Source organism: Podarcis filfolensis (genome assembly GCF_964270895.1).
Source record: "Podarcis filfolensis genome assembly, chromosome: 14".
Lineage (NCBI taxonomy): Eukaryota > Metazoa > Chordata > Lepidosauria > Squamata > Lacertidae > Podarcis > Podarcis filfolensis.
Genome location: NC_139616.1, coordinates 1,440,534 through 1,457,642, shown reverse-complemented (window position 1 = coordinate 1,457,642; position 17,109 = coordinate 1,440,534). Strand labels below are relative to the sequence as shown.

The window sequence follows — 17,109 nt, the reverse complement described above, 5'->3', positions numbered from 1 at the left end:
CGATATCTTTCCATTCTTTCCCTTTTCTTCCTCTGAGTCTGATCCTCCTGTTGCTCCTCCATCTGCTCCTTTGGTTTCCTCCCTTTCTGATCTCAATTCCTTGTATTTTCTCAAAAATTTCCCAGTCTCCTCTGGGCTTGTCAGCCTGTGTCTCTTATTTCTATACGCAAATGAAATTCCTTCCGGAAACTCCCATCTAAATTCAATATTGTTTTTCTTCAGCGCCTGTACCAATGGTTTATATGGGTCTCTTTGTTTGAGTAGTCTAATTGGTATATCTTTAAAGATGATTATGAAGTTCCCATCAATACTCAATCTCTTTTCTCTATTCTTTTGTAGAATCGTATTTCTCATTTCTCTATCTTTAAATGTGATCAAGCAGTCTCCTACAAATCTTTTTGCTTTTGTTGTTCTTACTCGCATTCTAAATGCATTTTGCACTGTTTTTGCCATTTCTTCTACTGGTAGTTCCATCCACTGCACTAATTCTGCTATCAATTTCTCTTTAATATTTTCTCCTTGTGTCTCTGGCACCGCTCTAAGCCTCAGATTCACCTCCTTCTGCCGCAGTTCATTCATGGCTATTACATCCTTCATTTCTTCTTGCGCTTTGCTCAGTTCCATCATCTCTACTTTAATCTTTTCCTCCTCCTGTTTAACATCTTTAAACGTTCTCCTAGACACCTCTTTTATTTGCCCTTTCAATTCATTAACTGTTTCATCAATTTTTTTATCCATTTTTCCAATCTTGTTGTCCACCTGCTCTAATTTTGACTCTACATTTTTTTCACTCTGCTTAATTTCAGCAAACATTCTTAGAATATCTACTTTAAAGTCTGTTTCTTGTTTGGACCCTTTCCTTTCTGTTGGTGTCCCCCCATCAGTCCCTCTCTTTGGTGGATTCGACATTTTACTCTAATTAACCCAACAAACACAAAAGAAACCTTTTACGTCCACCAATCCCTTATAGAAAAAAAAAGTTGACACCTCCTCACAATCCCGTATACCCTTCCAATATTCTTCTATATTTATCAAATGAAACAATCTTTTGTATACCTCAAAATTTATCAATTTTACAATTACTCAGTTTTCTAATTTATAACTTTTCAATTAATTAACAGTTGTTAAATTGTATATATCACCAAATGTCAATGCAGAGTCAACGCAGTGTCGTCTTCTTGCCTCCACTCAGGCTAATCCTCTTTATGACTTATTTCTCTATAGATTGTGTCTTTAGCTTCAGATTACCTAATTTGACTTAAATCCATCTTCTTTCAAAACCGGAGAACGTTGATGATAAGGCCAAAGAAATAACAGTAAAAAAAAAAGCAAACCGTCCCAAAGATGAAGAAGACAAAATATTTAAATCCTTATTATCAAATTAATATCCAATTTTATATCCACTTTTGTTTCCAGCTTTTTGCCTCCAAGTTCGGGAGAAGTATATATAGTGCAAATATAGAAAAAAAAGAAAATAATCCAAATTCCACTTCCACAGGTAGCAGAAGACACCGTAATTATAGATCCTTAATATCCTCGATATCAAATTTATGTCCAATTTTATATTCAACTTTCAATATCCATCAATGAAGAAGTAAAGAACAAATCATAAAAGGAAGAAAAACAAGTTGTAGCATCTCATTCCAACCACTAGAGGTCCTGAATCCGTATTAGTGTGGCGTAGTTACAAAAGTAGTAAAAGTTGTGAAGATGTCTCAATTAGTTAAAGTCTCTTATGTATTCTTTATATCAAAGATTCAAAAAGACAAAAAATGAAAATAGATTAAAGCAACCAGTCAAACCATACCAAAATGTGCTTGTTCTTTAATACGTCTTCTCTCTGTTTTACTATGCTTAAACATTCTCAATGGCGTCGAAGCTTTCTCTTCTGTTTCACTGTCCTTTGTTCTTTAAAAGTGAAAGTGAGGAAGTACTTCCTTCTTCTATTTGCCCCTCCGTTACATCAAAGACTTCAATTTTTAAACAAAAAGTTGCTTTTCTGTTTCCCCTTCTACTTTAGAATTGCCCTTAATATAGTGTATCTTCTTTAAAAGTTACTTTTTAAAGGAGTTAGTAGGGGGAAAGAAACAATAGACGCTAGGGCAACTCACTTTCCTTTTTTCCGCTCTGGATGCAGCCTTGCGTCTGAGCTGATTTCGGCTGTCAGCTGAACTCCACGAAATTCCTTTCACTCTCCAGAGTCTCCTTATTCCCAAACTTCAATTTATAATTAATTTGGCTCCAGATTGCTTTAATTTGAGAGCGAAGCGCTTCCTCTGCAAGCTCGGGGCTTCGCTATTCGGAGGTAGATAATGGCTTCCCTCGACCTGCTGATCCGCTCCGCCGTTCTCTTTGCTTCTTTTGGAAGCTACCTGACGGCCGGGCGGACCGCTTCTGGTACCGCCGGGAACCTGACCTTCTGGACACCCACCAGAGGTATTTTTAGGGGGCCACCGCACCCTGTAGCACCCCTATTCCTCCGAAATAGCCCGGGATTTCCCTCATGGTAAAATCCCCGCTTGTGGCGAGATCGCGCTCCACCGGGAGTCTCCCACATGTACTGCTCTCAAGCCAGGTGTCACCCATCTTGTATTTGTGCCTCTCATTTTTTTTGCCCAAGTGCAATACTTTACATTTCTCCCTGTTAAAATTCATCTTGTTTGTTTTGGCCCAGTTCTCTAATCTGTCAAGGTCGTTTTGAAGTGTGATCCTGTCCTCTGGGGTGTTAGCCACCCCTCCCAGTTTGGTGTCATCTGCAAATTTGATCAGGATGCCCTTGAGTCCATCATCCAAGTCGTTGATAAAGATGTTGAATAAGACCGGGCCCAAGACAGAACCCTGTGGCACCCCACTAGTCACTCTTCTCCAGGATGAAGAGGAACCATTGATGAGCACCCTTTGGGTTCGGTCAGTCAGCCAGTTACAAATCCACTGAGTGGTAGCATAGTCAAGACCACATTTTACCAGCTTCTTTACAAGAATATCATGGGGCACCTTGTCAAATGCCTTGCTGAGATCAAGGTAGGCTACATCCACTGCGTTCCCTTCATCTACCAGGCTTGTAATTCTGTCAAAAAACGAGATCAGGTTCGTCTGACATGACTTATTTTTCAGAAATCCATGCTGACTATTGGTGATCACAGCATTCCTTTCTAGGTGCTCACAGACTGTTTGCTTAATGATCTGCTCCAGAATCTTCCCTGGTATTGATGTCAGACTGACTGGGCGGTAATTATTTGGGTCCTCTCTTTTCCCCTTTTTGAAAATAGGGACAACATTTGCCCTCCTCCAGTCTGCCGGGACTTCACCTGTTCTCCAGGAATTCTCAAAGATGACTGCCAGTGGTTCTGAGATCACATCTGCCAGTTCTTTTAATACTCTTGGATGCAGTTCATCTGGCCCTGGAGACTTGAATACATCTAAACTAGCCAAGTATTCTTGTACTATCTCCTTAGTTATTCTGTGCTGTGTTTCCTCTGCTGAATCATTTGCTCCAAATTCTTCAGGTCGGGCATTGTTTTCTTTATTGGAGAAGACTGAGGCAAAGAAGGCATTGAGGAGTTCAGCCCTTTCTGTGTCCCCTGTTTGCATTTCACCATCTTCTCCTCTGAGTGACCCCACGGTTTCTTTGTTCTTCCTTTTGCTACGAACATACCCATAAAAGCCTTTTTTGTTGCTTTTAACCTCTCTAGCAAGCCTGAGTTCATTCTGTGCTTTAGCTTTTCTGACTTTGTGTCTACACGTGCTGGCTATTTGTTTGAATTCCTCTTTGGTGGTTTCCCCCCTTTTCCATTTTTTGTACACATCCTTTTTTAATCTTAACTCAGTTAAAAGTTCTTTAGATAGCCACCCTGGCTTCTTTAGGCACCTTCCATGTTTCCGTCTCATTGGTATTGCCTGAAGTTGTGATTTTACTATCTCCCTCTTAACAAACTCCCAGCCATCATGAACTCCCTTTCCTTTTAGTATTACTGTCCATGGGATCTCACCCAGCACTTCCCTAAGTTTTATGAAGTCGGCTTTCTTAAAGTCAAGAAATTGAGTCCTAGTATGCTTGGCTGCTCCTTTCCGCTGTATAGTAAACTTCAGAAGAGCAAGATCACTCGCGCCTAATGATCCTTCCACTTTTACCCCACTAACCAGGTCATCAACATTGGTTAGGACCAGATCTAAAATGGCTGTTCCTCTTGTTGCTTCTCCCACTTTCTGGACAATGAAGTTGTCTGCAAGGCCAGTGAGGAATCTGTTTGACCTTATGCTCTTGGCTGAGTTTGACATCCAACAAATATCCGGGTAATTGAAGTCCCCCATTACTAATATCTCCCTTCCTTTTGCATGCTTGGCCATCTGTTCCAGGAAGGCATCATTTATGTCCTCCGTTTGGCTTGGGGATCTATAGTAAACTCCCACAATGAGGTCACTGTTATTCTTCTCTCCCTTAATTTTGACCCAAATGCTCTCACTTTGGCTTTGAGGTTCTAAATCTTGGATCTCTTCACAGGTATACACATCCCTGACATATAACGCCACTCCTCCTCCTTTCTTGTCTGGTCTGTTTCTCTGGAATAGATTGTATCCCTCCATTATTACATTCCAATCGTGGGGCTTATCCCACCAGGTTTCAGTGATGCCTATTATGTCATATTTAGTTTGCTGTACCAAGAGCTCAAGCTCATCTTGTTTATTTCCCATGCTTTGCGCATTAGTGTACAGACATTGAAGGCCATTAATCGTTCCCCCTTGTCTCTTATTTAAGGATTTTTTCCTCCCACCACTAGGTCTGTGTGCTGTTTGCTCCATTTGGTCTATGACATTTGGATGATCATCTTCGTCAATTGATAGACTCCTACCTTCAGGAGCACTGTCTCCCTCCCCCACATTAGTCAGTTTAAAGCCCTCCTGATGAGGTTTCTGAGATTTTTGGCAAAAACATTCCTCCCAACCGTTGTGAGGTGCAGCCCATCGCTTGCCAGAAGTCCATCTTCAAGAAACTGCAGTCCGTGATCTAAGAATCCAAACCGTTCCTGTTTACACCATTTGCGAAGCCAGCTGTTCACTTCCACTATTTTTCCCTCTCTCCCTGGGCCACGTTGTTCAACTGGGAGGACAGATGAGATGACAATTTGTGCATTTAATTGCTTCAATTCCCTGCCCAGAGCCTCGTAGTCTCTTTTGATCTTCTGGAGGCTATTGCTTGCAGTGTCATTGGTTCCCACATGAACCAAGAGGAAGGGGTATTTGTCAGTGGGTTTTATGATTCCTTGCAGTCGTTCAGTTACATGTTGGATCTTAGCCCCGGGGAGACAGGACACTTCCCGAGACATCTTGTCAGGCCCACAGATCACTGCTTCTGTTCCCCTCAGTAGGGAATCCCCTATCACCACTACACGCCTCCTCTTAGGTCTGGTCGGGGTTCTTCCGTGAGCTGTCCGTTCCAAGGTCGCCTGCACATTCCCTGAGGACTGACTTTGCTGCTCATCTTCATATACCTGATCGACTGTAATGAGGGAGAGATCCTCAAATCGAGTCTGCTCTTCGTCTTCCATGCTAGGGGAGAGGACCTCGAAGCGATTGTGTATTTCTAAACAATCAGAGCGAACCCTGGGCCTCCTACTTCTTTGAGTCACGTTTCTCCATATATCTGGCTCCTGTGTTGGTGAACTAGCCTCCTTCTCAGGGGAGTCCCCTGTCTCCTCCTTGGTGGAGACGGTGTGCTCTGTTGCTTCCAAGAAGAGCTCCAGCTCTCTAATTCCTTGGAGCGTAGCTACACGTTCCTCCAGTTGCTGGACTTTGTCTTCTAAGAGAGCAATCAACATGCAATTGCTGCAGGTAAAGCTGCCTGCAACCTTTGGCAAGATGGCAAACATTGCGCAGGAACTGCAGGCGACTGCAGCTGTTCCCTCACCCTCCATCTTGAGAATGTGTCGTTGGGGGTGGCTACCGCGGTCCTCCATCATAAAAAGTGTGAAGACAGGACAAATACCCCCCCAAAAAAACCTAGGTCTCCCCCGGACTTCCGGGTTAGCGCCATCGGCGAATGGCGGAGTTTCTCTGACCGGAGGAACGAGCTCCGTGGAAATTGGGTCTTCCCGCCGCGGCGAAGGCGGGGACCCGCTAGAAATCCCAGGCGGAGGAGCCTGGGAACATGGGGTTTGGCAGAGCACCAAGAGCGCCTCCCCTACTCGCAGGGAAACCCCCTTTTTGGGGCTCCGGAGCAAAGTGGGGTGAGCAGCGCGGTGCAGCGAACCGATTGCTACTTTCATGGAGGGAAGCCGCACAGCCATCGCCGGAGATTGCTGACTTTTTCCTGATGACAATTGGACTCTAAACAAAGTACCTGTGAGTAAAAACGGAAAATTGGATTAAGAAATTTGTGAATTAGGCACTGAAGTGGGAAGGTTTAAACAGGAAGTCCGCCTTCCACTTTTTGTAAACAGACTGAAGCAAAAACCTTGCAATCTAATAGCCTGGAAAGTTGTCTTAAAGATTGAAATTTCCTGCATCTACAACCAATAAAACCCCCTTGGAAGCAGGAGAAAAGGGGGGGGGAATTTGACTGTTTAAGCCTGCAGGAGACAGAGTAAAGGAATATAAGTTTCCATCGTCCCAAACCTGGGAACGGGGTGTCAGGACAGAAATCGTTGGAGACGTCCATTGATTAAAAGTGGAGCACTTTGACAGATAGTCAAAAAAAGAGAAACAAATTAACTTCAATGCTGCTTTCTGCATTTCTGCATTTTAAAGAAACAAAGTATTTGAAAATCGAAAGTAATTTTCCTTTGTTGGATACGTTTTTAAAGATGGATATAAATAGAAATTGTGTCCCCTAGAGGGAGCCTGTCAGTTTGCTGTTGCAGTTTACTCGGAGACTTCACAGCTGCGAGATTGAGATCGTGGGACCAGTCGTTTGACCTTGAACAGAAATGTGTTGGGAGGAAGTTTTGGTGTCTGCCCTTGGCAGGACAAATGCATTGCTGGAGCAGTTGCATGAGAAGATGAACTTGATGAATGAAAAGTTGGACTTGATGACTGCTGTAGCCAGTGAATATGATTTAACAGGAAACAAGGATAAAGAACTATACAGAGACCAATTCAGGAAACTGGTTCGACAGGGCAAGTCCAAGGGCAGATGAAGACGGAAGAGGTTGCGACTGCACCCCAAGCAACACAAATGGTGAGACCCAAAGTCCTGCAGGAGCAAAAGCCGCTGCTTTGGAAGATTGAACTTGGAGTGTGTCTGGAAGTGTCTGGAGTCAAGGAAGCTCTTAATTCTGGTGGGACTATGAAACAGGTTGACAATTATCTTTTGGATAACTACTTTTTGGATTACAATGACGATGACGGGGAGTGGGACTGCGGGGAATGGGCTTGCTTGATGAAGGAAAATGGAGATTATTACCGGTTGGAATTCCCCGGAGACCCACTCCTCAAGGAGAAAGGAAAGAAACTACGAAAGAAACCAACAAAAGACAAAGAAGAGCGTAAGCACAAACAAGAACAAGAAAATCTGCAGAAGGGGCATAGAAGAGACTTAAGGGCCTCGGACATAAGATCACCAGATTGATGGACTGGATGCAATGGTCAGAAAGGACTGACATAACCCGAGACCAGGAAGAAGGGACGTTGGATAAAAACTAGAGAAAAAGAAAAAGTCTATAAAAAGAAAAAATTCTTTCTATTTTTGGAATTAGTGTAACACTAATGAAATATCAGGGATTATGCTGGAATGGAACCAATTGGCATTAGTAAAAAGGATTTAAGGAGTTATGTAGAAATATGGCTTAAAATTTGAATTTTAAGGTTTTTAAGGTAAGATAAGGTTAAAGAAATTGATGTAAATGGAATAATAGAATATAGCAAAAGATCGAAAGGATATGTTGAGTTAATAAATAAGATAGACTGTTAAGATAAATTATTTAAACAAAAATTGAGAAATATGGGAAGAATTTGCTGAAACAACAAATTAAGCTAGAATACAAAAAGGGAGGTGTGAGGAGGTCCAAGAAACAAGCAAATGAAAAGATGCAATATGGGATTTGTATTCCTTTCTTTTGTTTTTTCTTTTTATACTTTTTTAAATATATTTTTCTGTTGTATTTTTCTGTTCTTTTTTTTCATACTTATGTATTTTTGAAACTTTGAATAAATATTATTTAAAAAAAAACACACAAAAAACCTAGGTCTCCCCCAACAAACGTTTGAGACTAGCTCCCCTAAATCTAAAAATGGATCAAACTGCAAGATGGATCAAACTTATCAGAGCCCTGCAAGCTCTGATAAGCTCCTCCCACAGCTAATCACCTGCCTCAACAGAAACCCTGCCCCCTCTGACCTTTGCACAGGGAGAGCAGCTAATCAGCCACAAAGAAACACACACACAAGAAAACCCTTTTTGCTCCTTCTTCAGCTGCTGACCTGCAAGCTCATGTTCCCATTCACCTTTTTCCTACATTAGAATGGCCTCAGTGTTATCCCTCTGGCAGTGGGTATTCTGTTGCCACTTCTGGGTGTGGTGTTGGCAATGAAGGCAGGATGCTGAGTGATGCAGGGCATTCTGGAAAGGAGCGGTTGGTACCTGAGGATTTCCTAAAGTAGGGATGGGTAGCCTGTGGCCCTCCAGATGTTGTTGAACTTTAATTCCTATCAGCCCCTGCCAATATGATCAGTGGTTGGGGGTGATGGAAGTTGTAGTTCAAAACATCTGGGAGACCACAGGTTCCCCATTCCTGCCATAAAGGAAACAGTTCCAAGAGCTCATGGTGAGTGATACAAAGTCACTGGAAGCAATTCTTCCTCTTCTTTTTTGGTGAGATTTTCAGAATGACTTATTTTCTCCTGTTACTGCATCCTGGACTCGCCTAGAGATGTGTTCTAGACACTCAGGAACACAGGAAGCTGCCATATACCAAGTACTGCACAACCCTTGGTCTGTCTAGCTCAGTATTGTTGACATTGACTGGCAATAGCTCTCCAGGATTTCATGCAGGAATCATTCTCAGTCTGGAGATACCAAGGATGGAACCCATGACACTTTGCAGATACAGCACATGTTCTGCCACCAAACAGTTACGGAATTTGTGCTCAGGTTTTATTGATGTGGACATTGCTGTGTCAATATGAACATTTATATATCATAAATACATATTTGTATAACTTAACACATGCCATCTCCCCCCTTGTTTCTTACAGCACTGCGGAGTCGATCAGGGCGGTCTATTATCAATGGGAACTGGGCAATTGATCGACCTGGGCGATATGAGGGAGGAGGAACAATGTTCACCTACAAACGCCCCAATGAAATCTCAAGTACTGCAGGGGAATCCTTTCTAGCAGATGGCCCAACAAATGAAATCTTGGATGTCTATGTAAGCTGCAAATATTAGGCATAATAATACCACTTCAGTTAACTACAAGACCATTTTGTTCTCTTTCTCTATAACCTAGAAGAACCACCCTTGATAGTTAGTAGTATGCAAACCACTGAATTGGGGGGGGGGGGACACACTGCTTTGCAGTCTTATTCGACTTGCATGTGCACTCAGAAGTACCACTGAATTTGAGTAGGGTTACTGTTGATCAAATTCCTGCCCTCGAAGGAGCTCAGGGTGGCAGTTATCCCATTTGATCCTCGCCACAATCCTGTGAGGCTTAGGAATGGTGACTGAAAGGAGACCACCTGCTAAGCCTCATAGCTGTACCCAGAAGAGAATGGTGGGGCTTATCACTTCCATTTAGCCTACCTAGCTATTTTGCTGAGATGTTTCTCCTCGCCTCTGCCCTGAGATCGCCAGGGGGAACCTTCTGACCATTCCACCAGTGAATGGCGCTTGCCATGCAGTGACACAAGGCTGGACCTTCTTTGTAGCAGCTCCCCAGCTGTGGAACTCCATCCCCTTGGAACTGTAGATGCCTGGGTTTCCTTTGACATATTTGTTCAGCCTGGTGTGGGGTAGAAATCAATTGTCTTAGTCAAGGTTTTAGTACTGTCGTTATGACAGACTGCTGCTATGTTCATTAAAATGTTTCTCTATTATTGTTGTATTAATAATTGAACAATATTTTTATTATTGCATATTGTGTTCTCTTTCATATGATGGTTTGTAAATGGCTTAAGTATCTATTGTGATGAAGGGTGGTTTAAAAATTGAAAAGAAGGTTGGCTTTCATTTCCATCTCAGCTGCAGAAGAATTCAGGGGTCCCAATGCTCACTTTTTATTTGAGGCAAGAACTACAAGCCCCCAAGTCTCCTATCTCTGAATCTGGGGTCTGAGCAATGTCTCTAGATTGATATGTTTGCTGTGGAGAAGCTTAAGCCCCCTATCTGCCCAGGCACTCATTTGATTCGTTTCTGCCTTAGATGATTCATCAGCAGCCCAATCCAGGTATACATTATGAGTACATCATTCCAGGGCCCAATGTCATCAGCCCTCAGGTGCCTCTTCATCGACGGCCAGGTAAGATGACTGTTTTATTCTGAAAGAGTTACCTGCCATCTCTTATTCAACCAAACCATAGGCACCATCTTTATGGGGTCAAACAATATTTGTAGGCAGGGGGCCAAGCCCCTTCCCACCATGTTGAGGGGGCCTCCTCCCAAAGATGTGCATTTGGCACCTCATGCATGTGATGGCACCCGTGACGTCATGATGTCACGTTGTGCGCACACACAACTGGTCCCCCGCGATTTGAGGCACAAGTCAGCAGCTCTGAACCAAACTATATAATAGGGAGTTGGACTAGATGGGCCTTGGGGTCTCTTCTGACTCTCTCTGATTCTATGGAACTTTGTAAGTTTAGATATATCTAGTTAAGATCATGCTGTTTTGTTGCAAAAATAGTTGCTGAAGTCCATTGATTTCAATGGGTTCATTCTGCATATGACTCCATTGGGTACAACCCATTATTCAGGTCTTCATTGGAACACCCCTCAAATCTCCAAATGCATGAGCAGAGAGATCCCCATTGGTAAATAGCCTTTATATTTCTTTCCCCCCAATGCAATGAACTTCTAATTAATGCTCTGTGCAGGAATCATGATACCAGTAAGAGAGCTCATCAGTTTTCTGATTTGTGACAAATGAGGTGCCTTGTTCCAAAAGAACCATACAGCCTTTGTATATATGAACAAATGTTGTGTTTTCCTGTTAAAACTCGCTTCTGGACTTGCATAAACATCCCAGCTTGTCATGGGGATTTTGCCTTACTGCATTTGGAATGGCTCGTGGTCGAGAGGAACGACTATTATTTTAAGCAGTTATTGTCTCCATTCCCCCAGGGGAGCCATTCAATGGCCAGTTGGATGTGACAGAGACAGTGAATTATGAGGAGGAGGATTTGCATGGGGAGACAGGCACTCACATGGGGCAGCCTGTGGGGACCTTTCCGGTGATCCAGCCAGGAAGGTTTCCCTCTCATCAGCCAGACAACCAGGTGCCTGCTGGTCAGCCAGCAAGACGCAGCCGAGAGCACAACTGGAAGCAAGTTGGAACGACTGAATGCTCTGCCACGTGTGGGAAAGGTAGGCGGTCTGGAGTGTGTGGACAGTTGACACATATATTCTACCCTGGGGGATCCTGGTCTGCCAAAGGCAAAATATGGAGTACGGGAAGAACTTAGTAACTGTGTTGTCTTTGTCTCTAACCAAGGGAAAAGCAAACATAGCCAGTGTCTGCTTGTAAAGAGCTATAAAGCATGGTGCTCACATCAACTCAAGGCAAAGACAGGATGCATTCATAGAAGGAGGAAATGTCACTTGCAGGAGCAATGGAGAGAAGCAATTTTTTTAAAAAAAATGTAATTTTTTATTGGTTTTTTTTAACATATCGTTTTCAACAGAAATTAAACATACTTTTACATCTTATTCAAATTTTTGACTTCCATCAATCCTGTCTGAAAATTTTCCAATCTAATCTCTCAGTATGCATTTCTTATCTTCCCTATTACATTTCAAACTCATAACCAATATTTCTATCTTTTTCTACTTTGTAACACTTTGTATATTTCTCCTTACAAAACTTCTTGTAGTCCTACTAGCGTAATTTGTTGATTACAGTTGCTCTTCAAATAATTCATATACTTCTGCCAATCTTCTGTAAATCTCTGGTCCCGCAGGTTTCGAATCCTTCCTGTCATTTTGTCCAATTCTGCATAGTCCAGGAGAGAAACAAGTTAAAATCCAGGGAAGGGGAAGCTGGTGCCTTCCAGGTGTTGTTGGACTGCAGCTCCCATCGTACTGAGCCCTGACCATATTGGCTGGGACTGATGGGCGTTGGAGCCCAACAACAACTAGTGGGGCACAGGTTCCACATCCCTGTTACGATCCGCCCTGATGCCTACCTGCTAAAGGGGGAAACAACAGCTCTGTTGCAGGGTGCATGCTTTGTACAGAAGGTCTCTGATTCAACATGGCATCTCCAATTAAAATGGGAAGTGCCTGCAAAAGAACCACAGGGAGCCACACAGGTTTATACTAGTGCAGAACAAAAATGTACACCCCCACCCCCAAAATGTGCCAGCCCATCTACATGTGGGGTGAAGTGGGAGCACATTTTGTTTTTTGCTTTTAATAATAATTTTTTATTAGTTTTCAATTACAATCCAATAATAGCCTCATTATAATAATACCAATTTATAATACAATTAATAATACCAATCGTTTAAATACCAAATTATATAATTTAGATAAGGTGGGCCCCCCACATGCTAGAATTGATGGCTTGATTATTTGCTTTATTTCTGCATTCCAAAACCGTATTAATTTCCATTACATTCCGGTCGTAATAATCCCTTATACAACAACTGCAATATTAATAACTTCTATTCGTGTTGACACGTTAAGTGAGGAACTCAAACAATATCCTTGTTCTTCCTGTGTGTGGCAATTATTCTGTCCATGGTGTTTCTTCCTTTCCTTGTAAGATGTTACGTCTTTCTTTCCTCCTGTTGCTGCTGTTCTCCATCATGCCTTGGGCGGAGCTGATATCCCATTGTTGTTCCAGAAATTTCTCCATTGCTCCGTCCCGTGCTTGGTTGTTTTGCAACTTTAACAACAACTGCAAAAGTCACTCTGTCCCAATAAATAACCTGTTTTCACCATTTCCCCTCTCAGCCTGGGAAGAAGAGCAGTCTGTCGAACTCAGTGGCGTAGGGTGGGTTGTCAGCACCCGGGGCAAGGCAAGTAATTTGCGCCCCCTAACCCGTGGATTTGCACCCCCTAACCCGTGGATTTGCACCCCCTAACCCGTGGATTTGCACCCCCTAACCCGTGGATTTGCGCCCCCTAACCCTAACCGCCAGATGTTGCGGCCGGTGCGGCCGGCCCCCCCTGCACCCCCCACGCTACGCCACTGGTCGAACTGCAGATGACTCAGTAATGAACCTTATCAGTTCCTCGGCAAGTTCGCAGACTTTTTTCATCCTTCCATCCGACTGAAGATAAATGAGCATTTATACTTCCAATTAAATTTAATTTCAAGTCCTGTTAGCGTTATTCACTTCACTCTGTAAATAATAAAGGATGGGGAAGAGTCAGCTCTAAGTTTCCATCGTAAACCTTTTTGCAAAATAGAGCTTCCCTCCCTTTCCCCTTTTTTTAACACATACAGTTCCGTTTAATGTTATATTCCATATCTATAATCCAATTTCTTCCACCCTTGCTTGTACAAATATAATTTGAACTAACATTCAAGGGAGGGTTGCCGAAACATAAATGCGGAGAAGAAAACTTTATATAAAGACGCTGTAGGCTCCCCTCCCCCTACAGCATCTTTTGCACCCAATGAAGTCTTCAAGTTCAAACCTTAAAGACCTTGCAGTTGTTTTTGTTCCGCAGTTTGTGATCTCATCTCTTCTAGCATGCATCTCTACTTTAGTCCAATTAAACTCTAATTAACAGGAGAACCTGCCTTCGTATTCAGCGCCTCCCTGCTTCCTATGCTGGAGCGAGAGACAGGTACCAATATGAACTGCGAGTGAAGCCCACCCACCCCATCCCTGGGGGAACTTGCAAGGATAATTACCCTCAAGCATTCTTGTTTTTCCTTTGCCAATGATCTCCTGCTGTCATGGGGGTCTGCCTCCATTAAGGCAGAGAGGAACCGGAAGCCAAGTGGGAGCACATTTTGGTCCTTTTCAAGGGTATAAATGATCTGTGGGGGCTGGCTGAGCCTGGCAGTAGGATGACAGCAGGGCAGCAGAGATTTCCCCCCTCTTTCTTTTAATGTTAACAACTGTGAGGGGCATCTCCTCCTAGCAGCTGCCACCTGGTAGCCACCATGGTCCCTCCCCAATGCCCTAGAAGGAGCATTATTTCAGGATATTTTCTCCGTGGGGAAAATGACATCCATTACAGGAATAGGGCATTTAGTGTGGAAATACTGACCCTGTGGGACTCCTTCTGATCACTCTTTGGTAGGGACCCTCAACGTTAAGTGCTAAACATCTGCTGCCTGAAAATTATATTAATGCAATATAGGCTTTTGCAGTGACTGGCAATGGCCCTCCTGCGTTTCAGGCAGCAGCATTTCCCAGCCCTGCCTTGGAGGGGCTGGAGATAGAACCTGGGACCTTCTGCAGGCAAAGCATTTGCTCTTGCCCTGAGCTGCAGCCTGCCCCTGACATGTGAGTCATCCAGGTGAACTTTGTGCATTTTGAATGCTTTTAATTATGTCTCTCATGTTCATGGGCCCATTTGTGGGGGGAGGAGCAAACTCCACCCTGTACCAAAAGTTACACCTATCCTGCAAATCCTGCAAGAAGAAAAATGCCTCTGGAAGTGAAATTACTGTAAATTAGCATATGTGATGCTGAAAGCTTTCCCCATTGAACACACCACTGAATACATTCCATTTTGGCAGAAACTTTCATTTTCATGTCTTTTATGAGAAAACCTGCCTCTTTCCCCTCTTTCCAGCTGCCAAGCAGCCATTAGTGGTAATCAGGACAGCCAAGGTGTTTTATTCCCCCCTGCCCACCCCCCGGCCATGATGAACTCTGCAGCATTTAAGTCCAAGATTAATTAAAACAAAGTGCCTTCTGGGTGTGCTGCTTTGTCAAATCACATCTCTTCATTATGTGGTCATGGACCCAAACAAGATAGAAGTAAAATATTATAACATATAAAATGGGTTGTTAGGAATATTTAAAGCATGTCTAAAACAAGATGTGCAACATGATACCTTAACATATGGAAATTAAGAGCGAGCTGAAAAAATAAATAACACAACCAAGTGAAAAATTGTAATGTGTGAGAACAGCCGAAGGACACAGAGAACAAATCCATGGTTTCAATGGCTAGTGGCCATGGTTAGGAACATTGGCAGGTGCCTTATACTGAGTCAGAACATTGGTCCATCTAGCTCCATATGGTCTACACTGACTGGCAGTGGCATTCCTGGATTTAAGGCAGGAGTCTCTCCCAATCCCACCTGGAGATGCTGGGGATTGAACCTGGGACCTTCTTTTTGTTTTGTTTTTTAAAATGATATTTATTAGAGTTTCAAAAAGAGTTACAAAAGTAAAAAAGAAATAGAAATAGAAAAAAGAAACAAAAAATACAAAATACAAAAAAAAATAAAAACAATTAAAAGTAAATCCATCTTTCCATATCTTGCCTTTCATTCACTTATTTCCCTGACCTCCTCACACCTCCCTTTTTTGTATTCCAGTTCAAATGGTTACTTCAGCAAATCCTTTCCCTCTTTGTTTTTATCTTAATTTTTTATCTTAATATATTATAACTTTACATTTTCACCTGTTAACAATCCATTTTTACATACTCCTTTTTAACATTGCTACTAAAACCACTTAATTTCATTCCGACATCATTTTAACATTCATTAATTTTGCAATGTTTCTGTAAATAATCTTTAAATTTCTTCCAATCTTCTTCCACCGACTCTTCTCCCTGGTCTCGGATTCTGCCAGTCATTTCCGCCAATTCCATATAGTCTATCACTGGGACCTTCTTTTTGTGAGGCACATGCTCTACCCCTGAGCTACAGTGGCTGGAAACCACAGAGAGGAGAGGGCTGTAGTGCTCAGCTCTCGCTTGCCAGTTTCCCCAAGCATCTGGGCAGCCACTGTGAGAACAGGAGGCTGGACTAAATGGGTCATTGGCCTGATCCAGCTAAAGGCTCTTCTTAAGTTCTTAATGTTCAGGGCCAGACTTGGAGTCAGGAATGGGTGGAGACTCCAGCGTCTAAACAGTTTTCCAGTCCATGCTGAAGAGCAGTCCACTTCCAAGCTGGAGCCTTCATGGCCTTGGGAAACAGGCACCTGCTGATGTCCCAGGACCTCCCTTAGGATGCCATGGGGCGCTGCTATACCTTTTCCATTTTGTTCCCCCAAACCTGTGGGAAGTGCTGCAGCCCAGCAGCCTGCGCCCCACAGAAGCCTGACTGACTTAGCTCTTTGCCGAGCAGGCTGGCCTGTTAATGGGACCGCTCTGCTGCAGATTCCTTCTTGCCTCAAGAGAGCTGCGGTCTGGTTATCAAAATACACTTCAGAGTTGGCGCAAGTCCACCCGTGTGTCATATTTTGACTAGGAAGATTATCCAACTTGGTCCAAGTTCTAGCCCTGGAGAAATTGGCAAGACAGAGGTGCCTCTCTGGTTTGAATTCAGAAAGGGATTTATTCCAGGGCTCACAAAGCGAAATTGCAAAAATCCCCTCCTGAGCTTTGGCTGGGGGCGGGGGGCAACGACGATGACGACCATGATCAGCTCTTCGACATGATATAATGGGCAGCCCAATCCTAAGGGTTTAGGAAACATTTCCAAGGCGGAGGAAGCTAATCCCCCTTTGTTCTGCGATTCAATTCCATATGCATTTTGTTTTAGCCACGGGCCATAACAAAGCTGCAGCACAGTTCAGGACAACAAACTTCGTAAGCAAAATAAAGATTGGCAAAGTAATTGAGCTGATAGTCAAGAGCAAAGATCAAGTATGCTTTGCCCAGTGTGAAGGCCATTTACCTTTCCTTTTTGTTTATTTTAATTGGCCAATGAAACCTGATTTAAAAACAAAAAAAGCTGCTGTTAGATGTGTAGGGAAGAACTGACTGCTACCCTTGTTTTTTTGCCACCTTTAAGAACATAAGAAGAAGCAGG

The 17,109-nt window shown here is 43.1% G+C and overlaps 1 protein-coding gene and 1 long non-coding RNA gene across 2 annotated transcripts in view; one reads left to right on the top strand and one right to left on the bottom strand.

The window, feature by feature from the left end:
* THSD4 (thrombospondin type 1 domain containing 4) overlaps nucleotides 1-17,109 on the top strand; it is a 146,781-nt gene that overhangs the window by 104,900 nt on the left and 24,772 nt on the right. Inside the window, exons 3-5 of the mRNA XM_083586569.1 lie at nucleotides 9,190-9,365; nucleotides 10,359-10,455; nucleotides 11,277-11,519. Of these exons, the coding sequence (XP_083442695.1) occupies nucleotides 9,190-9,365; nucleotides 10,359-10,455; nucleotides 11,277-11,519 (516 nt within the window). The remainder of the gene's footprint in view (nucleotides 1-9,189; nucleotides 9,366-10,358; nucleotides 10,456-11,276; nucleotides 11,520-17,109) is intronic.
* On the bottom strand, nucleotides 11,529-17,103 carry LOC310749798. The gene is made up of 3 exons (XR_014541794.1): nucleotides 15,963-17,103; nucleotides 13,349-15,455; nucleotides 11,529-13,127 (listed from the first exon to the last, which is right to left on the bottom strand). It is a non-coding gene; the product is annotated as an uncharacterized lncRNA (long non-coding RNA).